We start from the raw sequence: 26,326 nt of genomic DNA, 5'->3' as shown, positions 1-26,326 counted from the left end.
AGCGATATCTCCCCCCGCTCCACCCCCAGCGATATCTCCCCCCCCGCTCCACCCCAGCGATATCTCCCCCCCCCTCCACCCAGCGATATCTCTCCGCCCCTCTCTACCCCAGCGATATCTCCCCCCGCTCCACCCCAGCGATATCTCCCCCCGCTCCACCCCAGCGATATCTCCCCCCGCTCCACCCCAGCGATATCTCCCCCCCCGCAGGTGTTTATGGGAGATTCCCCTCCTCAGCCTCCAGGACCCCGGGCTGTGAGGGGAGTTCCCGGCGGAGCAGACATAACAGACAGTCTCTTACCTGCGCACAAACTTGGAAGTGAACTTGCTGAAGATACTGCCGGAGGCGCCTCTGCGGGTCTGGCTGTTGCCGTGCGACAGCGTGGGGGAGGCAGGGGGACCGATGAAGGCGGTGTTCTGTTGATCACGGAACTGGCGGAGTTGTCCCCGTCGATGGTGCGGCGGCTTGCCCACGCCCCTGGGAAGTTGCTGTGTTCGGTGGCTGCGCTGCTGATGTTGTGAGCAAGGGGGGAGGTGACTGGGATCCGCTGGGGAGCAGTGCTGTGGGGAGAACAGAACGTTCAGCAAGGAGCCGCCACACCGGGGGGGAGAGGGGGGGGGTAAATCCCCACTCCATCCCCCAGAGCCACCAACACTGCCAACTGCACTGAGCACTGACAGCAAAGGGTCAGTGCTGAGGGAGCACTGCACTGTCAGAGGGTCAGTACTGAGGGAGTGCCGCACTGTCAGAGGGTCAGTGCTGAGGGAGTGCCGCACTGTCAGAGGGTCAGTGCTGAGGGAGTGCCGCACTGTCAGAGGGTCAGTGCTGAGGGAGTGCCGCACTGTCAGAGGGTCAGTACTGAGGGAGTGCCGCACTGTCAGAGGGTCAGTACTGAGGGAGTGCCGCACTGTCAGAGGGTCAGTGCTGAGGGAGCGCTGCACTGTCAGAGGGTCAGTGCTGAGGGAGTGCCGCACTGTCAGAGGGTCAGTGCTGAGTGAGTGCTGCACTGTCAGAGGGTCAGTGCTGAGGGAGTGCTGCACTGTCAGAGGGTCAGTGCTGAGGGAGCGCCGCACTGTCAGAGGGTCAGTGCTGAGGGAGCGTCGCACTGTCAGAGGGTCAGTGCTGAGGGAGTGCTGCACTGTCAGAGGGTCAGTGCTGAGGGAGTGCTGCACTGTCAGAGGGTCAGTGCTGAGGGAGTGCTGCACTGTCAGAGGGTCAGTGCTGAGGGAGTGCCACACTGTCAGAGGGTCAGTGCTGAGAGAGTGCTGCACTGTCAGAGGGTCAGTACTGAGGGAGTGCCACACTGCCAGAGGGTCAGTGCTGAGGGAGCGTCACGATGTGGGAAAATGGTGCTGAGGGAGTGCCGCACTGTCAGAGGGTCAGTACTGAGGGAGCGCTGCACTGTCAGAGGGTCAGTGCTGAGGGAGTGCCGCACTGTCAGAGGGTCAGTACTGAGGGAGTGCTGCACTGTCAGAGGGTCAGTACTGAGGGAGTGCTGCACTGTCAGAGCTACTATGTCCTGCCAAGTGTCAGGTGGGTGTAAAGGGTCCCGCTACCATGGAGCGGGGAGTTGCACCGAGCTCTGCTTTAAACATCAGGGAGAACACACCTGAACCAGTCACAACTGAAACCTGTTCAGTCATTTCCCTGCTGCCTATAGGATCTTGCTGAGCAGAAAACAGCTCGCGTGGTTTCCTTTGTAAAACCAAACCTGAGGCACTCGGGGATGCCTGAGAGAGAGAGAGAGAGAGAGAGAGCCTGGTGAGAGGGAATGAGTGCCCTTCGCCAGGCAGTGACAGCCATGCCAAGCTTGCTGATTTAGCTCTGACCTCAGGGCCTCCCATTTCCCTGTTAGTCTGCTGCACTGTAGCACTGACTGTGAATACTAATCCTCGCTCTGCACTGCAGACATGTTTCAGAGAGCTGGATCCTGCAGCCCAGGCTCCCCCCCCCGCACCCCGGGGATAATGTTTGCATTATTCATGTGGCCAGGGCTTCCCCCTCCACAGCGCCTGCCCCGCCCACTGCACAGGCAGCGCAGGGAAAGCTGCCTCTGGATCCTAGTGCCTGCTCCTGACTCTGGGTGCAGGGTATCCGCGGCACCGTAGGGATGGGAACTCCGCCGGCTCCCGGAGGTTGCGGCGTGAGGCAGTCTGCGTTTGCAGCATTGTTTCAGAGGGGATGCCCAACCCTATCTCCCAGCCCCAGAACCCGAGCGAAAGAGGCTGTGGCCCCGTAAAGCTTGCCTTGGACGCTGAGTGTCGTTGTTTGTCCCTGCGGCTTTGGATGGATGAACAGAGGTGGACATGGATTTGGTATGCCGTGTTCTTGCTGAGGTCACGGACATGGACGATAGCCTGGAGCTCTGAGTCGATGAACTGGAGGGGCAAAAAGGACTGGCATGAGTTCTATTAGCGCCCACAGTAACGCAAACCCATTCAGTCTTCCCCCACCCAGCCACGCCCAAAATCCCCCCTCGCCACTCTGACCCCCCCTCTCTGCACCCGAAACCCCCTCCAACACCCCGCTCTGCCCCCGAAACCCCCCACCCCCTCCAACACCACCCTCTGCCCCCGAAACCCACCACCCCCGCCGACTCCCCCTCTGTCCCCGAAACCGCCCCCCCCCCCCCCACCCCACACCACCCTCTGTCCCTGAAACCCACCCCCCCCAAACCAGCCATGCCGGACACCCTCCTCTTCACCCCCCAACTCCCCACTCTGTCCCCGAAACCAACCCTCCCCCGGCCCCTCTGTGGCTGACACACACACCCCCTCCCCTGTCCGCCCCCCCTCCCTCCCCTTCTCTGTTGCTGAACGAGGCCAGTTCATGATCCTACCGAGCTGACTGAGTGTAAACTGGTCACCGCATCACCTCAACAATGGCAGCGACCACACAGAGCAGAGTCCCAGTGACAGGGGCACTGGTGTGTCTCTGGGATCCAGTGACAGGAGCCCTGATATCTCTCTGGGAGCCAGTGGCAGGGGCGCTGATATCTCTCTGGGAGCCAGTGGCAGGGGCGCTGATATCTCTCTGGGATCCAGTGGCAGGGGCCCTGATATCTCTCTGGGATCCAGTGACGGGAGCCCTGATATCTCTCTGGGATCCAGTGACAGGGGCCCTGATATCTCTCTGGGAAGTTTAACAACACCAGGTTAAAGTCCAACAGGTTTATTTGGTAGCAAAAGCCACACAAGTTTTCGGAGCTCCAAGCCCCTTCTTCAGGTGAGTGGGAATTCTGTTCACAAACAGAGCTTATAAAGACACAGACTCAATTTACATGAATAATGGTTGGAATGCGAATACTTACGACTAATCAAGTCTTTAAGAAACAAAACAACGTAAGTAGAGAGAGCATCAAGACAGGCTAAAAAGATGTGTATTGTCTCCAGACAAGACAGCCAGTGAAACTCTGCAGGTCCACGCAACTGTGGGAGTTACAAATAGTGTGACATGAACCCAATATCCCGGTTGAGGCCGTCCTCGTGTGTGCGGAACTTGGCTATCAGTTTCTGCTCAGCGACTCTGCGCTGTCGTGTGTCGCGAAGGCCGCCTTGGAGAACGCTTACCCGAATATCAGAGGCCGAATGCCCGTGACCGCTGAAGTGCTCCCCAACAGGAAGAGAACAGTCTTGCCCGGTGATTGTCGAGCGGTGTTCATTCATCCGTTGTCGCAGCGTCTGCATAGTTTCCCCAATGTACCATGCCTCGGGACATCCCGGGCATTCGGCCTCTGATCTTCGGGTAAGCGTTCTCCAAGGCGGCCTTCGCGACACACGACGGCGCAGAGTCGCTGAGCAGAAACTGATAGCCAAGTTCCACACACACAAGGACGGCCTCAACCGGGATATTGGGTTCATGTCACACTATTTGTAACCCCCACAGTTGCATGGACCTGCAGAGTTTCACTGGCTGTCTTGTCTGGAGACAATACACATCTTTTTAGCCTGTCTTGATGCTCTCTCCACTCACATTGTTTTGTTTCTTAAAGACTTGATTAGCTGTAAGTATTCGCATTCCAACCATTATTCATGTAAATTGAGTTTGTGTCTTTATAAGCTTTGTTTGTGAACAGAATTCCCACTCACCTGAAGAAGGGGCTTGGAGCTCCGAAAGCTTGTGTGGCTTTTGCTACCAAATAAACCTGTTGGACTTTAACCTGGTGTTGTTAAACTTCTTACTGTGTTTACCCCAGTCCAACGCCGGCATCTCCACATCATCTCTCTGGGATCCAGTGACGGGAGCCCTGATATCTCTCTGGGATCCAGTGACAGGGGCCCCTGATATCTCCCTGGGATCCAGTGACAGGGGCCCCGATATCTCTCTGGGATCCAGTGACGGGAGCCGATATCTCTCTGGGATCCAGTGGAAGGGGCCCCGATATCTCTCTGGGATCCAGTGACAGGGGCCCTGATATCTCTCTGGGATCCAGTGACAGGGGCCCCTGATATCTCCCTGGGATCCAGTGACAGGGGCCCCGATATCTCTCTGGGATCCAGTGACGGGAGCCGATATCTCTCTGGGATCCAGTGGCAGGGGCCCCGATATCTCTCTGGGATCCAGTGACAGGGGCCCTGATATCTCTCTGGGATCCAGTGACAGGGGCCCTGATATCTCTCTGGGATCCAGTGGCAGGGGCCCCGATATCTCTCTGGGATCCAGTGACAGGGGCCCTGATATCTCTCTGGGATCCAGTGACAGGGGCCCTGATATCTCTCTGGGATCCAGTGACAGGGGCCCTGATATCTCTCTGGGATCCAGTGACAGAGGCCCTGATATCTCTCTGGGATCCAGTGACAGGGGCCCTGATATCTCTCTGGGATCCAGTGACGGGAGCCCTGATATCTCTCTGGGATCCAGTGACAGGGGCCCTGATATCTCTCTGGGATCCAGTGACAGGGGCCCTGATATCTCTCTGGGATCCAGTGACAGGGGCCCCGATATCTCTCTGGGATCCAGTGACAGGGGCCCTGATATCTCTCTGGGATCCAGTGACAGGGGCCCTGATATCTCTCTGGGATCCAGTGACAGGGGCCCTGGTGTCTCTCCGGGCTCCGCACCCTCCCTGCAAACTCCCCGAGGAAAACCAGACTGCATCCTTTCCCAGTCCTTCTGAATGCATTCCTGTGCTGGGAGCACCGAGACTTGTCCAGGCTGACAGAGGCACCCCCCCCCCCCAGCCCGGCGATGGGCCCAGCGGACACGGGGGAATGTGTGTCAGAGTGAGGGCAGTTCCCACACGGTGGTGTGGGCGAGACGCAGAGGGCGATGGCCATGCAGTTACCTGTCTTTCCCGTTCTGTACGCTACCCTGTTGTCCTGTGACGGCCCGATCCACCACTGGGGAGTTCCGGCCTCGGCTCGCCGTGCTGGGCAGGGCGCTGTTCTGTGAGGGGGTAAGAACACAGAGAGATTACTCACTTTCCAGGAGCAGGAGGTTCCAGCGAGAGGCCGCGGCCACAGACTGTTCCCCACAGCCACACTCACCACAGTGGATGGTGTGCTGGACTTCTTCCTCTCTGAGGCAGTGTGTGGACTTGCTGGCGACTTCACATTACTGTTGGAGCGACGGGAACCGTCCTTCTCCTCCTCCTGGTGCTTAGAGTCAGTGCTGTTTGCCTGGTTCCTTTTGGAATACGAGTTGGTGCTGGGGTTGGTGGGACCAGCTGGAGACAAAGGTAAACCAGCGGTGAGCGAGAGGACAGAGGGAATATCAATAAACCTCACCCGGGGACAAAGAATCAGTCTCATAGAAACATAGAAGATAGGAGCAGGAGGAGGCCATTCGGCCCTTCGAGTCTGCACCAACCACAATCCCACCCAGGCCCGACCCCCATGTCCCTACATATTTACCCACTAATCCCTCTAACCTACGCATCTCAGGACACTAAGGGGTAATCTTAGCATGGCCAATCAACCTAACCCGCACATCTTTGGACTGTGGGGGGAAACCCACGCAGACACGAGGAGAATGTGCAAACTCCACACAGACAGTGACCCAAGCCAGGAATCGAACCCAGGTCCCTGGCGCTGTGAAGCAGCAGTGCTAACCACTGTGCTACCGTGCCGCCCACACACCGTGCCGCCCACACACCGTGCCACCCTAAAGATCATCCAACTCAACAGCCTAATCCTGCTTTCTCCCCATAACCTTTGACCCCGTTCGCCCCAAGTGCTATATCCAGCCGCCTCTTGAATACATTCAGTGTTTTGGCATCAACTACTTCCTGTGGTAATGAATTCCACAGACTCACCACTCTCTGGGTGAAGAAATGTCTCCTCACCTCCGTCCTAAATGGTCTACCCTGAATCCTCAGACTGTGACCCTGGTTCTGGACTCCCCCCACCATCGGGGACATCCTCCCTGCATCTACCCTGTCTAGTCCTGTTAGAATTTTATAAGTCTCTGTGAGATCCCCCCTCATTCGTCTGAACTCCAGTAAAAACAATCCTAACCTCGTCAATCTCTCCTCATACATCAGTCCCACCATTATGTTAGGGTCAACAATACTCGAGAGAAGAAATGGCTTCTTTCTGCATCCTACTTCCCACAGACTGAGTTCAAACCCTTCCTCAGTTCAAGAAATCCTTGAACATCGTGGGGTTAGATACAGAGTAAAGCTCCCTCTACACTGTCCTCCATCAAACACTCCCAGGACAGGTACAGCACAGGGTTAGATACAGAGTAAAGCTCCCTCTACACTGTCCCCAACAAACACTCCCAGGACAGGTACAGCACGGGGTTAGATACAGAGTAAAGCTCCCTCTACATTGTCCCCATCAAACACTCCCAGGACACTCCTCCTGCTCCAGTCCACTCCATCTGACGAAGGAGCAGCGCTCCGAAAGCTTATGGTATTTGCTACCAAATAAACCTGTTGGACTTTAACCTGATGTTGTGAGACTTCTTACTGTGTTCACCCCAGTCCAACGCCGGCATCTCCACACCATCAAACACTCCCAGGACAGGTACAGCACGGGGTCAGATACAGAGTAAAGCCCCCTCTACACTGTCCCCATCAAACACTCCCAGGACAGGTACAGCACGGTGTTAGATACAGAGTAAAGCTCCCTCTCCACCAGGTGGTAGAATGTTGAACTGTTCAGATCAATGCTGAGACGGGGTGATAGGGGTTGGACACAGCCACGATACTGGGGCAGAGGAACCTGCCGTCTGTCCTGAGGCCTCCCCCATCCCAGCAGACCCACAGTTAGACAGGGAAAGCAAGTTTCTAAATGTACCTTGGTCACTGGGTCGTCGTGTTCGCTGACTGGCTGAGACACTTCGCTGTACCTTGTTAGAGGGTGACTGTGCGTTACTGTTGGTGTGGTCGGAGCGTGGCTTCAGGCAGAGGTTACTGCTCGATAGAGAATCACCGTCTAACTGCAGACAAAAGACAAGACAATCATTCCTATACACGGGATAGGACAGAGTGGTTTAAAACAACACCCACAGCACGGTGTAACCAGATCCTAATGCTGACGGCACGGTGTAACCAGAATATTGCCTGTGTGGGGAATGTGTACATGTGGGACAGCAGGAATAAATTTAGGGAGAGTGGATTGTGGAACCCAGGCAGGGGGTGTGGGGGACAGGGAACTGGGAACAAGGCTGTGGATTGGGGAGGGAGCTGGAGATTGGGAGCCCAGGCAGAGGGTGTGGGGGACAGGGAACTGGGAACAAGGCTGTGGATTGGGGAGGGAGCTGGGGATTGGGATCCCAGTAGGGTGCGTGTGGGAGAGGGAATTGGGAACAAGGCTGTGGATTTGGGAGGGGGGGGGGGGCGGGGAGCTGGGGATTGGGAGCCCAGGCAATGTGTGTGCGGGAGGTGTCACTGGGGAGAGCGAGTGCGGTGGGAGTTCTGGGATCAGCTGTTATCATGTCATTCTCGGCACCGCGTTACCTCAGAGGTCTTCCAGCCCAGTAGCAGATACGTTGCCATGACTTCATTATATTTCTGGTTCACCAACGATTCTGTGATTTCCTCTCGCGAATATCCCATATTCACCATGAGCTCTGCAGAAGGAGCATCAAATTCACTGGTTAAAAACCTGGTGTTGTGAGACTTCTTACTAAAATCTAAAGGACAGAGAACCCCAAGGAAGATGGGAATGGATAGCTGAGCGGGTACTGACCTGTTCTCCTGGGATCTTTGTAATCTGGCTCAGGGTCTGTGTAGGGTTTCAGTTCATCATCTTCATAACCAACGTTCATCCAGCGATCTTTCATTATTTGCTGAACAAAAGAACATTGGGGAGTCAGTCTCAACAAAGCAAGGAAGAAGTGTATCGGCGCAGGACTTTTCCCAAGCGCTTTTCACAGCCAATGAAGCATTTTTGACGGGTGATCACTGTTGTAAGGGACCAAACATAGCGGTGGATTCACGCACAGCAAGATCCCAAGAACAGACTGCCCAGTATCCTCTGTGCATCCATGAATGAGGCTGAGACACTCAGACTGGTGTGGGGTCAGGAGCCGCAGGAAGGGGAGAGTGGCCATGGGTGTCTCATTTGATCGTTTGGCCACAGCCCGAGCTGGGAATTGTGTGCATGTGTGTGTGTGTGTTGCATGTGTGTGTGTGTGTGTGTGTGTGTGTGTGTGTGTGTGTGTGTGTGTGTGCATGTGTGTGTGTGTGTGTGTGTGTGTGTGTGTGGGGGAGAGGGGATGTCAGCCCCGGATACGGACGCTGGCTGTCAGAGTGAGGCAGCCACTCTCTGCTGCTGTGGAGATTTACACTTTCCCACATTGTAACTCTCAGTGAGATTAAATCCTGACCGGCGTGACACAGCACAGCACAGGCGTCTCTCTCAGACTCACCTCTAAGCTGCCTCGCTTGGCAGGGTTTAGTACCAGGAATTTCTTCAGTAAGTTTTCACAGTCTGTGGACATGTAGAAGGGAATGCGGTACTTCCCTCGCAGTACTCTTTCTCGGAGTTCCTGACGGAAAGACAAAGATTGGGAAAACCCGTTGAAAACAAGTGCGGCTTCAACATGCACCTGACTTTTCCCCTTCATCCCCAAATTCAGCACCGGGAGGCAGCGTATTGGTGAAGAGTGAAGTATCTTACACAGCAAACGCACCACTTTAGACCATAAAACATAGGAGCAGAATGAGGCCACTCGGCCCATCGAGTCTGCTCCGCCATTCAATCATGGCTGATATTTTTCTCATCCCCATTCTCCTGCCTTTTCCCCATAACCCCTGATCCCCTTATTAATCAAGAACCTATCTATCTCTGTCTTAAAGACACTCAATGACCCGGCCTCCACAGCCTTCTGCGGCAAAGTGTTCCACAGATTCACCACCCTCTGGCTGAAGAAATTCCTCCTCATCTCTGTTTTAAAGGATTGTCCCTTTAGCCTGAGGTTGTGCCTCTGGTTCTAGTTTTTCCTACCAGTGGAAACATCCTCTCCACGTCCACTCTATCCAGGCCTCGCAGTATTCTGTAAGTTTCAATAAGATCCCCCCCTCATCCTTCTAAACTCCAACGAGTACAGACCCAGAGTCCTCAACCGTTCCTCATACGACAAGCTCTTCATTCCAGGGATCATTCTCGCGAACCTCCTCTGGACCCTTTACACCGATATAACACCAGGCCAAGGAAATTAAGCTGCAATTGTCCTTCTAATGGCTGAACTATTCACTGAAGTGTAGATCCATGTCTTCCCCCATGCCCTAACCAAATTCCTCCCTTAACCAACACCAACAGGAACTGAATAACTGATCAAATGCCAGACTTGTTGCTTGTGGGATCTTGCTGTGTATTATTATCTGCTGTGTTGACCCAGTTGGCAGGTCACTGCAGGTGAAATGTGACTGGTTGTTTGGGAAGTGTCTCGGGTGTCCTGAGGGATATGGAAGTTCCTACATAAATACAACCATTTACCTTTCTCCCCGTGGGCGTGTGATCACAGAACAGCAAGGGATTAAACTTCAGGTGGCACGGTGGCACAGTGGTTAGCGCTGCTGCCTCACAGCGCCAGGAACCCGGGTTCGATTCCCGGCCTTGGGTCACTGTCACCTGCACATTCTCCCCGTGTCTGCGTGGGTTTCCTCCGGGTGCTCCGGTTTCCTCCCACACTCCACAAAGATGTGCAGGTTGGGTGGATTGGCCACGTTAAATTGACCCTTAGTGTCCCAAGATGTGTAGGTTAGGGAGATCAGGGGGAGAGGACAACTTGAGGGGTAAGATACTCTGGCAGAGAGTCGCTGCAGACTCAATCAGGGCAGGCGACGGCCTCGTGGTATTATCGTTAGACTATTAATCCAGAAACTCAGCTAATGTTCTGGGGGACCCGGGTTCGAATCCCGCCACGGCAGATGGTGGAACTTGAATTCAATAAAAAATATCTGGAATTAAGAATCTACTGATGACCCATTGTCGGAAAAACCCATCTGGGTCACTAATGTCCTTACCCGGTCTGGTCTACATGTGACTTCAGAGCCACAGCAATGTGGTTGACTCTCAACTGCCCTCCAAGGGGCAACTAGGGATGGGCAATAAATCTGGCCAGCCAGCGACACCCATGTCCCATGAGTTTTTTTTAATGGGTCGAGTGGCCTCGTTCAGCACTGTAGGGATTCTATGATTGACACTGAGGGAGTCATGACCCACGCAGAGATTGGTCACATCAATGTAGAAAACTGTCCCTTCTGCCTGGGAACTCAATTAGGGAGCTGGGAGGGAGGGATGAGACTGAGGACTGCAGCTCCAAATCAAAGATTACAGGGCAGAATGTGGGACTCACTCCTGCGGGGAGTGGGACTCGCTCCCGTGGGGAGTGGGGGAGAATGTGGGACTCACTCCTGCGGGGAGTGGGGGAGAATGTGGGACTCGCTCCCGTGGGGAGTGGGGGAGAATGTGGGACTCACTCCCGTGGGGAGTGGGGGAGAATGTGGGACTCGCTCCCGCGGGGGAGAATGTGGGACTCGCTCCCGTGGGGAGTGGGGGAGAATGTGGGACTCGCTCCCGCGGGGGAGAATGTGGGACTCGCTCCCGTGGGGAGTGGGGGAGAATGTGGGACTCGCTCCCGCGGGGGAGAATGTGGGACTCGCTCCCGTGGGGAGTGGGGGAGAATGTGGGACTCGCTCCCGCGGGGGAGAATGTGGGACTCGCTCCCGTGGGGAGTGGGGGAGAATGTGGGACTCGCTCCCGCGGGGGAGAATGTGGGACTCGCTCCCGTGGGGAGTGGGGGAGAATGTGGGACTCGCTCCCGCGGGGGAGAATGTGGGACTCGCTCCCGTGGGGAGTGGGGGAGAATGTGGGACTCGCTCCCGCGGGGGAGAATGTGGGACTCGCTCCCGTGGGGAGTGGGGGAGAATGTGGGACTCGCTCCCGCAGGGAATGGGGAGAATGTGGGACTTGCTCCTGCGGGGAGTGGGGGAGAATGTGGGACTCGATCCCGCAGGGAATGGGGAGAATGTGGGACTCGCTCCCGCGGGGGAGAATGTGGGACTCGCTCCCGTGGGGAGTGGGGGAGAATGTGGGACTCGCTCCCGCAGGGAATGGGGAGAATGTGGGACTCGCTCCCGCAGGGAATGGGGAGAATGTGGGACTCGGCTCCCGCGGGGGAGAATGTGGGACTCGCTCCCGCAGGGAATGGGGAGAATGTGGGACTTGCTCCTGCGGGGAGTGGGGAGAATGTGGGACTCGCTCCCACGGGGGAGAATGTGGGACTCGCTCCCGTGGGGAGTGGGGGAGAATGTGGGACTCGCTCCCGCGGGGGAGAATGTGGGACTCGCTCCCGTGGGGAGTGGGGGAGAATGTGGGACTCGCTCCCGCAGGGAATGGGGAGAATGTGGGACTTGCTCCTGCGGGGAGTGGGGAGAATGTGGGACTCGCTCCCACGGGGAGTGGGAGAGAATGTGGGACTCGCTCCCGCAGGGAATGGGGAGAATGTGGGACTCGTTCCCGTGGGGAGAATGTGGGACTCGCTCCCGCAGGGAATGGGGAGAATGTGGGACTCGCTCCCGTGGGGAGAATGTGGGACTCGCTCCCGCAGGGAATGGGGAGAATGTGGGACTCGCTCCCGCAGGGAATGGGGAGAATGTGGGACTCGCTCCTGCAGGGAATGGGGAGAATGTGGGACTCGCTCCCATGGGGAGTGGGGAAAATGTGGGGCTTGCTCCCACTTCCCCTGGGAGCAAGTTCCAGATCATGGGGCTGGGCTGGAACAGTTAGCTCTGCTGTGGGACCAGGCCGTGGCGGGGTGCGTGCCAGGAGAACTGGTGCTGTACAACTCTCCACCCTCTCTCTGGAAGCAGTGCGCAGTCACCTCAAAGCGCCGGCACAGCTGGGGTGTCAGCTAAACCAGACTTTCAGGTCTATCAGGGTTTGCCGGGAGGTCTGTGTTTCAGGATGTGTATTTATTGAAAGGGCAGGGACACATTGTTTGGGTGACGAGGGGGTGGGTGTTTGGTTGACGAGGGGGTGGGTGTTTGGTTCAATGGGCTCTTGCAGAGTTATAAGGTGACACAGCAGTGAAGGAAGTTGTACAACCCATCCTCTGCTGATCCCAACACTCTCGCCTGTACCTTTCTCCTTTTCGAGAGTTAATCCAATTCCCCTTCCTGAAAGTTCCTATCGAATCCACTGCCACTTTCAGGCAGCACCTTCCAGATCACGACAACTGGCTGTGTTAAAGAAAACAATCTCCTCTCCCCTCCGTCTCCTGGCTGTTCTTGCTCACCCTATCAAAACCCACTGCTGATCTGGAGACACTGATCAAATTGCAAGGTAACTTCAAACAAGAGGAGGAATGGGTTTTTTTATTTCCGATTCCCAGCAGCAGCAGTGTTTTATCACACTAACCTCCTCTGCTTCAACAAGAATAAACTCAACTCCCTCATTCCTGACACAATTCTAGTCAATCACTCAGAACCTAGAAGCAGGAGGAGGCCATTCGGCCCTTCGAGCCTGCTCCTCCATTCATTCTGATCATGGCTGATCATCGAATTCAATATCCTGGTCCCCCCCCCCTTCCCCCCATATTCCTCGATCCCTTTCGCCCCAAGAGCAATATCTAATTTCTTCCTGAAATCACACAACGTTTTGTCCTCAACTACTTTCTGTGGGAGTGAATTCCACACATTCACCACCCTCTGGGTGAAGAAATTTCTCCTCACCTCAGTTCTAAAAGGTTTACCCCTTATCCTCAAACTATGACCCCTAGTTCTGGATTCCCCACCATGGGGAACATTCTTTCTGAATCTACCCTGTGTGAATTTTATAAGTTTCTCTGAGATCCTCTCTCGCTCTTCCAAAGAACAAAGAAAATTACAGCACAGGAACAGGCCCTTCGACCCTCCAAGCCTGCACTGACCATGCTGCCCAACTTAACTAAAACCCCCTACCCTTCCGGGGACCATATCCCTCTATTCCCATCCTATTCATGTATTTGTCAAGACACCCCTTAAAACTCACTATTGTATCCGCTTCCACTCCCTCCCCCGGCAGCGAGTTCCAGGCACCCACCACCCTCTGTGTAAAAAACTTGCCTCGTACATCTCCTTTAAACCTTGCCCCTCGCACCTTAAACCTGTGCCCCCCTAGTAATTGATTCTTCCACCCTGGGAAAAAGCTAAACTGCAGTGAATATAATCCTAACTGACTTCGTCTCTCCTCATATGACAGACCTGCCATCCCAGGAATCAGCCCTGGTAAACCTTCGCTGCGCTCCCTCTACAGCAAGACACTCTCGCGCCCTCTCCCAGGTTGGGACACCCTTCCTAAAGTATGGGGGCCCAGAAGTGGACACATTACTCCAGCTGGGACCTAACCAGTTTCTGATAAAAGTTAATTGTCACTGCCTTGGTTTTGTGGTCGTAGCCTCAACAGGGTGAAGGTCACTGCAGACTATTTTCATTTCACAACAGCCTGTCCGGAAGGCATTTGGTAAGGTGCCACATCAACGGTTATTACGGAACAGCTGGTATTTAAGATGGACTGAAGGTTGGTTAGCGAACAGGAAACAGAGGGTGGCCACGGATGGGTTCCTTTCTGGTTGTCAGTATGAAACAGGCGGTGTGCCACAGGGATCCGCACTGGGACCACAACGTCTCATCATTTATATCAATGACTTGGGTGAAGGGATCAAAGGGGTGGTTTGGTAAATTTGCTGATGATACAAAGATAGTTGAAGTCAGTTGTGAAAAGAGACACAAGGAGGTAAAAAGAGACACAGGTACGTTAAGTGAGCAGGCAACGGACTGGCAAACGGAGTATAATGTGGGCAAATGTGAAACTCTCCATTTTGACAGGAAGAATAAAAGAACAAGCTTTTTATCTGAGTGAGGTGAGGTGTAGAGGGATCTGGGCGCCCGAGTGCGTGAATCATAAGAGGCTGGTATACAGGTACAGCAAGGAAAAGGGAAGTAAAGTTTATTTATTAGTCACAAGTAAGGCAATGAAGTTACTGTGAAATTCCCCGAGTCGCCACACTCCGGCGCCTGTTCGGGTCAATGCACCCTAACCAGCACGTCTCTCAGAATGTGGGAGGAAACCGGAGCACCCGGAGGAAACCCACGCAGACACGGGGAGAACGTGCAGACTCCACACAGACAGTGACCCAAGGCCGGGAATCGAACCCACATCCCTGGTGCTGTGAAGCAGCAGTGCTAACCACTGTGTCACCGTGCCGCCCCGGGTCCCTGGCACTGTGAGGCAGCAGTGCTAACCACTGTGCCACCGTGCCGCCCCGGGTCCCTGGCACTGTGAGGCAGCAGTGCTAACCACTGTGCCACCGTGCTGCCCCGGGTCCCTGGCGCTGTGAAGCAGCAGTGCTAACCACTGTGCTACCGTGCTGCCCCGGGTCCCTGGCGCTGTGAGGCAGCAGTGCTAACCACTGTGCTACCGTGCTGCCCCGGGTCCCTGGCGCTGTGAGGCAGCAGTGCTAACCACTGTGCCACCGTGCTGTCCCGGGTCCCTGGCGCTGTGAGGCAGCAGTGCTAACCACTGTGCCACCGTGCTGCCCCGGGTCCCTGGCACTGTGAAGCAGCAGTGCTAACCCACTGTGTCACCGTGCTGCCCCGGGTCCCTGGCGCTGAGACAGCAGTGCTAACCACTGTGTCACCGTGCTGTCCCGGGTCCCTGGCGCTGTGAGGCAGCAGTGCTAACCACTGTGTCACCGTGCTGTCCCGGGTCCCTGGCGCTGTGAGACAGCAGTGCTAACCCACTGTGTCACCGTGCTGCCCCGGGTCCCTGGCGCTGTGAGGCAGCAGTGCTAACCCACTGTGTCACCGTGCTGCCCCGGGTCCCTGGCACTGTGAAGCAGCAGTGCTAACCCACTGTGTCACCGTGCTGCCCCGGGTCCCTGGCACTGTGAAGCAGCAGTGCTAACCACTGTGCCACCGTGCTGCCCCGGGTCCCTGGCGCTGAGACAGCAGTGCTAACCACTGTCCCACCGTGCTGCCCCGGGTCCCTGGCGCTGACACAGCAGTGCTAACCCACTGTGTCACCGTGCTGCCCCGGGTCCCTGGCGCTGACACAGCAGTGCTAACCCACTGTGCCACCGTGCTGCCCCGGGTCCCTGGCGCTGACACAGCAGTGCTAACCACTGTGCCACCGTGCTGCCCCGGGTCCCTGGCGCTGTGAGGCAGCAGCGCTAACCACTGTGCCACCGTGCTGCCCCGGGTCCCTGGCGCTGTGAGGCAGCAGTTCTAACCACTGTCCCACCGTGCTGCCCCGGGTCCCTGGCGCTGACACAGCAGTGCTAACCCACTGTGCCACTGTGCTGCCCCGGGTCCCTGGCGCTGTGAGGCAGCAGTGCTAACCACTGTGCCACCGTGCTGCCGCGGGTCCCTGGCGCTGAGACAGCAGTGCTAACCACTGTGTCACCGTGCTGCCCCGGGTCCCTGGCGCTGTGAGGCAGCAGTGCTAACCCACTGTGTCACCGTGCTGCCCCGGGTCCCTGGCGCTGTGAGACAGCAGTGTGAACCCACTGTGTCACCGTGCTGCCCCGGGTCCCTGGCGCTGTGAGGCAGCAGCGCTAACCCACTGTCCCACCGTGCTGCCGCGGGTCCCTGGCGCTGTGAGGCAGCAGCGCTAACCCACTGTCCCACCGTGCTGCCGCGGGTCCCTGGCGCTGTGAGGCAGCAGTGCTAACCCACTGTGTCACCGTGCTGCCCCGGGTCCCTGGCGCTGTGAGGCAGCAGTGCTAACCCACTGTGCCACCCCGGGTTTTTAGAATGTTATCATTTATTGCGAGGGTAATTGAATACAGAAGTAGGGAGGTTAAGTTTCAGTGTACAGTGTGTTGGTGAGACCACATCGAGGGTACTGTGTACAACACTGGTCTCCTTATCCAAGGAGAAATGTAAAGGTATTAGGAGAATTTCAGAGGAGGTTTAGACTAACAACAGAAATGGTTATTGTCTAATGAGGAACGATTGGACAGGCTCGGCTTGCATCTGCTGGAGTTTAGGAGAGGAAGGGGGCGACTTGATTGAAACGCAAGACCCTGAGGGGGTATTGACAGGGTGGCTGTGGAGAGGATGCTTCCTCGTGTGGGAGAACCGAGAACTAGGGGGGGGTCACTGTTTAAAAATAAGGGGTTACCCATTTTAAACAGAGAAGAGGCGAAATGCTTTCTCTCAGTGGGTAGAGTGTCTGGAACATTCTTCCTCGACAGGCAGTGGAAGCAAAGTCTTTGCATGTTTTCAGGGCAGAACTGGATAGGTTCTGGATGAACGAGGGGGTGTCAGGTTATCAGGGGTAAGCGGGAGGTTACACTCCAATCAGCCATGTTCTTACTGAATGGCGGAACAGGCTCAAAGGGCCCGAGTGGCCTCTTCCTGCTCTCAATTCGTACATTTGTATATTCCAGTACCTTTAAGTTCTGCCCGTCGAAGGGCAACGAGCCACTGACGAGTGTGTAGAGGATCACACCGAGACTCCAAACGTCCACTTCTGGTCCATCGTATTTTTTCCCCTGGAAGAGTTCTGGAGCAGCGTATGGGGGACTCCCACAAAACGTGTCTAATTTATTACCCAGTGTGAACTCATTGCTGAAGCCAAAGTCCGCTATTTTTATATGCATATCTCCGTCTAACAGCAGGTTCTCTGCCTGGATGGGGAACAGGACACGTATAAAAACTTACAGCAAATCCGTCAGAGGAAAAAAAAATCAAAGCTGGAAATGATTAAAGCATTTGTGTGATCAATAAGGAAGTAGAGAACAGTAATACAGAGAGCGCCCAGTCCTTGCCAATCAACCTGTGCTTCTGAAGGTTCATAGAGACCACCACCATCACTCTCGCCTAAATCAGAGGCTCAGGGGGAATGCTGCCACAACCCTTCCTCTGCCTTTCCTCCAGATTTAACAATCCACACTTGGTGGCAGGTCCTCGCACTGCTTGGTGTTACTCCACAGTTCTGAGCTCAGGACCAGGCCAGGCCAGGCCACTGGAGTCCACCTTGTCAGCTGCAGTGCCTGGGAAGCTATCGCGTGCACAGCTCTCCCTCTCATAGCCCTCGCTCACACTCTTCGAGAAGGCAGCCACTGAATCCGTCTGCACTTCCCGCTGCCTCGGGGAAAAGCAGCCAGCATAATCAAGGACCCCACGCACTCCGGACATTCTCTCTCCCACCTTCTTAAAGGAGATGTATGAGGCAGGTTCTTTTTTTACACAGAGGGTGCTGGGTGCCTGGAACTCGTTGCCGGGGGAGGGAGTGGAAGCGGATACGATAGTGACTTTTAAGGGGCGTCTTGACAAATACATGAATAGGATGGGAATAGAGGGATATGGTCCCCAGAAACATAGAAACATAGAAACCCTACAGTGCAGAAAGAGGCCATTTGGCCCATCGAGTCTGCACCGACCACAATCCCACCCAGGCCCTACCCCCTTATCCCTACATATTTACCCACTAATCCCTCTAACCTACGCATCTCAGGACACTAAGGGGCAATTTTAGCATGGCCAATCAACCTAACCCGCACATCTTTGGACTGTGGGAGGAAACCGGAGCACCCGGAGGAAACCCACGCAGACACGAGGAGAATGTGCAAACTCCACACAGACAGTGACCCAAGCCGGGAATCGAACCCAGGTCCCTGGAGCTGTGAAGCAGCAGTGCTAACCACTGTGCTACCGTGCCGCCCACAGATAGCACAGATAGGATCCCCCCCGAAGGATAGGGGGTTTTAGTTGTCGGGCGGCATGGTCGGTGCAGGCTTGGAGGGCCGAAGGGCCTGTTCCTGTGCTGGAATTTTCTTTGTTCTTCCGTTGGGAAAAAGATACCAAAGTCTGAGGTCACGTACCAACCGACTCAAGAACAGCTTCTTCCCTGCTGCCGTCAGACTTTTGAATGGACCTACCTTATATTAAGTTGATCTTTCTCTACACCCTAGCTGTGACTGTAACACTACATTCTGCACTCTCTCCTTTCCTTCTCCCCTTATGTACTCTATGAACGGTATGCTTTGTCTGTATAGCGCACAGGAAACAATACGTTTCACTGTATCCCAATACATGTGCCAACAATAAATCAGTTCAATTCACTGCTCCTGACAGTTTTTGTCCCATCGTTCGACCCAACAGGCCCCTTGCTGACTTCATTAAGACTTCCCTTCCTGTAACGCCCCCCCCCCCCCCCCCCTCTCTGCTCCCTGACAGCAAGTTTCCACCACAGCCCTGTGCTGCTGACTGGCATCGGGAGAAGCCGAGATCACCCGGGCCCAGCCGCCTCAGTCTAACCGCCATGGCAATCGCCCACAGGGATCGGAAAAGCAGCTGAAGACTGTCCCAGTCCAGGCATCTGCAACACCAAACACCACACTCCACCCGCTGTCTAAACATAGGGAAACCAACCTATAATCACCACCTTACCGACAGCCGCAGTCAAAACAACTTTAAACCTGATTCATTCATTTATTTTCAGTGTTACTACAGGCAGGGGGTTCATCACAGAATGCCACGGCGCAGGAAGAGGCTGTTCGACTGCAGTGACTCCCCGACAGAGCATCTTACCCAGGCCCACAGCCACCCCCCCATCCTATCCCCGTAACCCCAGACATTTACCCCGCTAATCCCCCACCTAACCTACACCATCCTGGCCGTCTCAGACAAACAGCTTCTTAGCAGTGGCTACGTCAGGAACAAGGGGAGGTCTTTCAGCCCGGTATGCTTGAGAGATTTCCACTTCACCTTTGTCTGAATTCCTGTGACCTGACGTCACCCCTCACCAGCCTTGCTCTCAGTTTTTAAACGATGCCCCTCCGCTCTGGAATCTCCCACCAGGACAAAGGGTTCCTCTTCATCAATCTACTCAAATCCTTCAACCATTTGCAAAGTCTTGCTGAGATCTCCCTTTAATCTCCCACACTCAGGATATAAATGGTGTAACTTTGTAATCCATCTATCCCCGGTATTATCCTGGGATCCAGCACAGTGGGTTAGCACTGCTGCCTCACAGCGCCAGGGACCCGGGGCGGCACGGTGGCACAGAGGTTAGCACTGCTGCTTCACAGCGCCAGGGACCCAGGGCGGCACGGTGACACAGTGGTTAGCACTGCTGCCTCACAGCGCCAGGGACCCGGGGCGGCACGGTGGCACAGAGGTTAGCACTGCTGCCTCACAGCGCCAGGGACCCGGGGCGGCACGGTGACACAGTGGTTAGCACTGCTGCCTCGCAGCGCCAGGGACCCGGGTTCGATTCCCGGCTCGGGTCACTGTCTGTGTGGAGTCTGCACGTTCTCCCCGTGTCTGCGTGGGTTTCCTCCGGTTTCCTCCCACAGTCTGAAGATGTGCGGATTAGGTGGATTGGACATGCTAAATTGCCCCTTAGTGTCCAAAGATGTGCTGGTTAGCTAGATTAGCCACGGGAAATGTGTGGGGTGATGGGGATAGGGCCTGGGTAAAGTTTATTTATTTACAAGTAGGCTTAATTAACACTGCAATGAAGTTACTGTGAAAATCCACCAGTCGCCACACTCTGGCGACTGTTCGGGTAACACTGAGGCAGAATTTAGCACGGCCAATGCACCCTAGCCAGCACGTCTTTTGGACTGTGGGAGGAAACCGGAGCACCCGGAGGAAACCCATGCAGAGTGACCCAAGGCCAGAATTGAACCCGGGTCCCTTGCGCTGTGAGGCAGCAGCGCTAACCACTGTGCCACCATGGGTAAGATGCTCTGTCAGAGGGTGGATACAGACTCGATGGCTCAAATGGCCTCTTCTGCACTGTAGGGATTCTATGAATCTGCGCTTCTTCCCTCCAAGACCAATATCTCCTTCCTGAGGTGCAGGGCCCAGAACTGAACCTAGTTACTCCAGATGGGATCTAACCAGAACTGTACTGCCTTCTCTCTGGTTGTATCACAGCTTGGTATGGCTCCTGCTCTGCCCAAGACCGCAAGAAACTACAAACAGTCGTGAATGTAGCCCAATCCATGACACAAACCAGTCTCCCATCCATTGACTCTGTCGACACTTCCTGCTGCTTCGGGAAAAGCAGCCAGCATAATTAAGGACCCCACGCACCCCGGACATTCTCTCTTCCACCTTCTTCCGTCGGGAAAAAGATACAAAAGTCTGAGGTCGCGTACCAACCAACTCAAGAACAGCTTCTTCCCTGCTGCTGTCAGACTTTTGAATGGACCTACCTCGCATTAAGTTGATCTTTCTCTACACCCTAGCTGTGACTGTAACACTACATTCTGCACTCTCTCCTTTCCTTCTCTATGAACGGTATGCTTTGTCTGTATAGCGCGCAAGAAACAATACTTTTCACTGTATCCCAATACATGTGACAATAATAAATAAAATAAAATCAAAACACAACCACAGCGTAACTTCCACCTCTCGGGATAAAGACATTCGGAAGAAGGCAGCACAGTTCCTGCAGAGTCTAACAAGGTTCAAATCATAGAATCATAGAAACCCTACAGTGCCAAAAGAGGCCATTCAGCCCATCGAGTCTGCACCGACCACAATCCCACCCAGGCCCTACCCCCATATCCCTACACATTTACCCGCTAATCCCTCTAACCTACGCATCTCAGGACACTAAGGGGCAATTTTAGCATGGCCAATCAACCTAACCCGCACATCTTTGGACTGTGGGAGGAAACCGGAGCACCCGGAGGAAACCCACGCAGACACGGGGAGAACGTGCAGACTCCACACAGACAGTGACCCAAGGCCGGGAATCGAACCCACATCCCTGGTGCTGTGAAGCAGCAGTGCTAACCACTGTGTCACCGTGCCACCCCGGGTCCCTGGAGCCGTGAAGCAGCAGTGCTAACTCACTGTGCTACCATGCCGCCCTGGGTCCCTGGCGCTGTGAAGCAGCAGTGCTAACCACTGTGCTACCATGCCGCCCCGGGTCCCTGGAGCTGTGAAGCAGCAGTGCTAACCACTGTGCTACCGTGCCGCCCCCTTGTTAGAGTCTAACAAGGTTCAAATGTACTTCAGGGGTGCGGCTGTCCTTAAACACGGTCCCCTGGCTCGCTGCAAAACGGGCTGCACCAATTTGCCCACGCAACAAGCCACACACTCCAAAAATAATCCATTCTCTCGAGAACTTAAGAGGTGTCAAATAAAATCAGGCACAATACATAGGACAATATTAGCACTGAACAAATAATGAATAAATAATAAATGATCAAAGCCCAGAATCACCGTGTATCACAGAGCAGGCCTTACCTTCAGGTCTCGATGGACAATGCACTTCTGGTGACAGTACTGCACAGCAGATACTATCTAAAAAACACAAGGCAGGAGAAACAGCCGGTTAACCACCTCCATCCTCAGACTGTCAAAGCACAAAGCCATCCCCTCCCAGATCAATATAAATAGCAGAGACTCCACGCACCATCCCAACAACAGCAATGTCACTATAACCCTCAGGAACCAGCACCAAACCACAAGCAATTTAACCTGTAAACCACTCAGCACATCCCCAAGAGCAGCAGCGACAAATTCACCTTGTGGTCAGAACTGGAACTGCTCTGTGACAGTTTACATAGGAAAATTAAGTGGGAATTGTTAACAAGGCAGCTTACAATGGAGGCAGGGGGGAGAAGGTAAAGGGCCAACTGGAAGTGGGGCGCAGGCAGTGTAGAGGGTGGGGCAGAGGGCCCACCAGAGACGGGGGAGAGGGGCTTGGGGAGGGCGTGCCGGGGGGGGGGGGCTTGGGGAGGGCGCGCCTTGAGGGGGGGGGGGGTCTTGGGGAGGGCGCGCCGGGAGGGGAGGGGGGGCGAGGGGGGGGCTTGGGCGGGTGCACCGGGAGGGGAGGGGGGGGGGGGGGGGGCTTGGGGAGGGCGCGCCGGGGGGGGGGGCTGCTGGAGACCGGGAAGAGGGTGGAAGGCAGGAACCGTGGTGGGACACAGAGGGAAAGTGATGAATCTGAGCTCTGGCAGACGAGGGAGAGAATCGGAGGTTTGGATACAACCGGCAGTCGGTGGATTGACAGAAGCCGAATGATTAGAAACAGCAGCATTGATTTCCCAGTCAACACTGACCTGTCGGAATTTCGCTCTTGCTTCCTTTTCTTTCATTCTTCCGTGTGCAACTAAGTAATCAAAGACTTCCCCTGTAGAGGGACGCAAACACCGCTTCAGACACAGAAATAAAACACAGAGAAACAGACTGTAGAGAGACTGCCACCAGGCCGTGCAGCAATACACTGCAACCACAACACACTACAACAGCAGCCCTCTCATACCAATGATCGCTGGGGACAAACAACCCCTCCAGCCGGGGGCAAATGCTCCCCCCCAACCCCAGCCGGGGGCAAACATCATCAGTGCGGCACAGTGGGTTAACACAGCTGCCTCACAGCGCCAGGGACCCGGGTTTGATACCCGGCTTGGGTCACTGTCTGTGTGGAGACTGCACATTCTCCCCATGTCTGCGTGGGTTTCCTCCGGGTGCTCCGGTTTCCTCTCACAGTCTGAAAGACGTGCAGGTTAGGTGGATTGGCCATGCTAAATTGACCCTAGTGTCGGGGGATTAACAGGGTAAATATAAGGATTATAAGGGAATAGGGCCTGGGTGGGATTGTGGTTGGTACAGACTCGATGGGCTGAATGGCCTCCTTCTGCACAGTAGGGATTCTATAATCATTTTGTGCAATGACCAGAGTCGGCCCAATTGCGTCCCTCAGCACACGAACAGAAGTCTGCTCCAGTGGAGGTTGGGGAGGGGGAGGTTTTGGGTCAGGGTGCAGCCCTTAGTACACCAACTGTGGAGCTTGCAACCCAACACCTTTCACCGTGAGAAGGGCCAGCAGAAAATGTGTCACAGGGAGAGCCCCTCAAAGTCCGGCTACCCAGAAACTGGCAAGTGTCTAGATTAGGGGGCAGGCACTGGACAGGCTAAGCTCACTCTGAATTGGTTCTAGATTCAGGGTCAGGCACTGTAACAGGTTAGGCCCCACTCTGAATTGGTTCTAGATTAGGGCACAGCCACTGTGCAGGTTAAGCCCACTCTGAATTGGTTCTAGATTAGGGGGCAGACACTGTACAGATTAAACCCCACTCTGAATTGGTTCTAGATTAGGGGGCAGGCACTGTACAGATTAAACCCCACTCTGAATTGGTTCTAGATTAGGGGGCAGACACTGTACAGATTAAACCCCACTCTGAATTGGTTCTAGATTAGGGGGCAGACACTGTACAGATTAAACCCCACTCTGAATTGGTTCTAGATTAGGGGGCAGACACTGTACAGATTAAACCCCACTCTGAATTGGTTCTAGATTAGGGGGCAGACACTGTACAGATTAAACCCCACTCTGAATTGGTTCTAGATTAGGGGGCAGGCACTGTACAGATTAAACCCCACTCTGAATTGGTTCTACATTAGGGCACAGCCACTGTACAGGTTAAGCCCACTCTGAATTGGTTCTAGATTAGGGGGCAGACACTGTACAGATTAAACCCCACTCTGAATTGGTTCTAGATTAGGGGGCAGGCACTGTACAGATTAAACCCCACTCTGAATTGGTTCTAGATTAGGGGGCAGACACTGTACAGATTAAACCCCACTCTGAATTGGTTCTAGATTAGGGGGCAGACACTACAGATTAAACCCCACTCTGAATTGGTTCTAGATTAGGGGCAGACACTGTACAGATTAAACCCCACTCTGAATTGGTTCTAGATTAGGGGGCAGACACTGTACAGATTAAACCCCACTCTGAATTGGTTCTAGATTAGGGGGCAGGCACTGTACAGATTAAACCCCACTCTGAATTGTTCTAGATTAGGGGGTCAGACACTGTACAGGTTAAGCCCCACTCTGAATTGGTTCTAGATTAGGGGGCAACCACTGTACAGGTTAAACCCCACTCTGAATTGGTTCTAGATTAGGGGGCAGCCACTGTACAGGTTAAGCCCCACTCTGAATTGGTTCTAGATTAGGGGTCAGACACTGTACAGGTTAGGCCCCACTCTGAATTGGTTCTAGATTAGGGGGTCAGCCACTGTACAGGTTAAATCCCACTCTGAATTGGTTCTAGATTAGGGGTCAGGCACTGTTCAGGTTAGGCCCCACTCTGAACTGGTTCTAGATTAGGGGTCAGGCTCTGTACAGGTTAGGCCCCACTCTGAATTGGTTCTAGGTTAGGGGTCAGGCACTGTTCAGGTTAGGCCCCACTCTGAATTGGTTCTAGATTAGGATTCGAAGAGTTGATCACTGCTTCCTCCCTCGCATTCTGATTGGCAACAAGCCATCAAAACATGCAGCAGGTCAGACACGATCTGCTAACTCAGGATCGATATTCCTGAGAACTGGGTGCAAACCTGACACTTTGAACTCTGAACTCTGACTGTACTACCTGATAACAAATCACTTTGAATAACAACCTGACAACAGGCAGTGGCGTAGTGGCATTGTCACTGGACAGTAATCCAGAGACCCAGAGTAATGCCCTGGAGACCCGGGTTCGAATCCCACCAAGGCAGACGGTGTAATTTGAACTGAATAAAACTCTGGAATTAAAAGTCTAATAAAGATCAATTATTGTAAAAACCCATCAAATGTTTTATGAGAGTCATCTACATTGCTGTGGGTCTGGATTCACGTACAGGCCAGACCGGGTACGGGAGGCAGATTTACAGAGAGACATCGAAGATAGGGGCAGGAGGAGGCCATTCAGCCCTTCCAGCCTGCTCCCCCATTCGTTACGATCATGGCTGATCATCCAACTCAACAGCCTAATCCTGCTTTCTCTCCATAACCATGGTAACCACTACAGTACATCCTGCTGTGTAATGTAGTGGTTATCAAGCTTGTCTCACACGTGAAATGTCCCCGGTTCAAAACCGAGCAGGAGCACTTTTAATGCTTTAGGGGCTGCACGGTGATTAGCGCTGCTGCCTCACAGTGCCAGGGATCCGGGGCAGCATGGTGGCACGGCGATTAGCGCTGCTGCCTCACAGTGCCAGGGATCCGGGGCAGCATGGTGGCACGGCGATTAGCGCTGCTGCCTCACAGTGCCAGGGATCCGGGGCAGCACGGTGGCACGGCGATTAGCGCTGCTGCCTCACAGTGCCAGGGATCCGGGGCAGCATGGTGGCACGGCGATTAGCGCTGCTGCCTCACAGCGCCAGGGACCCGGGGCAGCACGGTGGCACGGCGATTAGCGCTGCTGCCTCACAGCGCCAGGGACCCGGGGCAGCACGGTGATTAGCGCTGCTGCCTCACAGCGCCAGGGACCCGGGGCAGCACGGTGGCACAGTGGTTAGCACAGCTGCCTCACAGCGCCAGGGACCCAGGGTAGCACAGTGGTTAGCACAGCTGCCTCACAGCGCCAGGGACCCGGGGCAGCACGGTGGCACAGTGGTTAGCACAGCTGCCTCACAGCGCCAGGGACCCAGGGTAGCACAGTGGTTAGCACAGCTGCCTCACAGCGCCAGGGACCCGGGGCAGCACGGTGGCACAGTGGTTAGCACAGCTGCCTCACAGCGCCAGGGACCCAGGGTAGCACAGTGGTTAGCACAGCTGCCTCACAGCGCCAGGGACCCAGGGTAGCACAGCTGCCTCACAGCACCAGGGACCCAGGGTAGCACAGTGGTTAGCACAGCTGCCTCACAGCACCAGGGACCCGGGGCAGCACGGTGGCACAGTGGGTTAGCACAGCTGCCTCACAGCGCCAGGGACCCGGGGCAGCACGGTGGCACAGTGGCTAGCACTGCTGCCTCACAGCGCCAGGGACCCAGGGTAGCACAGTGGTTAGCACAGCTGTCTCACAGCACCAGGGACCCGGGTTCGATTCCCAGCTCGGGTCACTGTCTGTGCAGAGTCTGCACGTTCTCCCCGTGTCTGCATGGGTTTCCTCCGGGTGCTCCGGTTTCCTCCCACAGTCTGAAAGACGTGCA

General features: G+C 54.9%; 1 protein-coding gene across 1 annotated transcript in view; it reads right to left on the bottom strand.

The window, feature by feature from the left end:
• Positions 1-297: 297 nt before the first annotated feature.
• LOC144488070 (serine/threonine-protein kinase MARK2-like) overlaps positions 298-26,326 on the bottom strand; it is a 93,947-nt gene continuing 67,918 nt past the window's right edge. The window contains 12 exon segments of the mRNA XM_078206094.1: positions 298-449; positions 452-561; positions 2,248-2,379; positions 5,286-5,386; positions 5,488-5,666; positions 7,243-7,384; positions 7,905-8,017; positions 8,137-8,236; positions 8,819-8,938; positions 16,829-17,065; positions 21,648-21,704; positions 22,466-22,536. Of these exon segments, the coding sequence (XP_078062220.1) occupies positions 298-449; positions 452-561; positions 2,248-2,379; positions 5,286-5,386; positions 5,488-5,666; positions 7,243-7,384; positions 7,905-8,017; positions 8,137-8,236; positions 8,819-8,938; positions 16,829-17,065; positions 21,648-21,704; positions 22,466-22,536 (1,514 nt within the window).

Source organism: Mustelus asterias, unplaced genomic scaffold (genome assembly GCF_964213995.1).
Source record: "Mustelus asterias unplaced genomic scaffold, sMusAst1.hap1.1 HAP1_SCAFFOLD_1265, whole genome shotgun sequence".
NCBI classification, from domain to species: Eukaryota; Metazoa; Chordata; class Chondrichthyes; order Carcharhiniformes; family Triakidae; genus Mustelus; species Mustelus asterias.
Note: the sequence above shows the minus strand (reverse complement) of the source record. Positions and strands in the feature narration are given on the sequence as shown.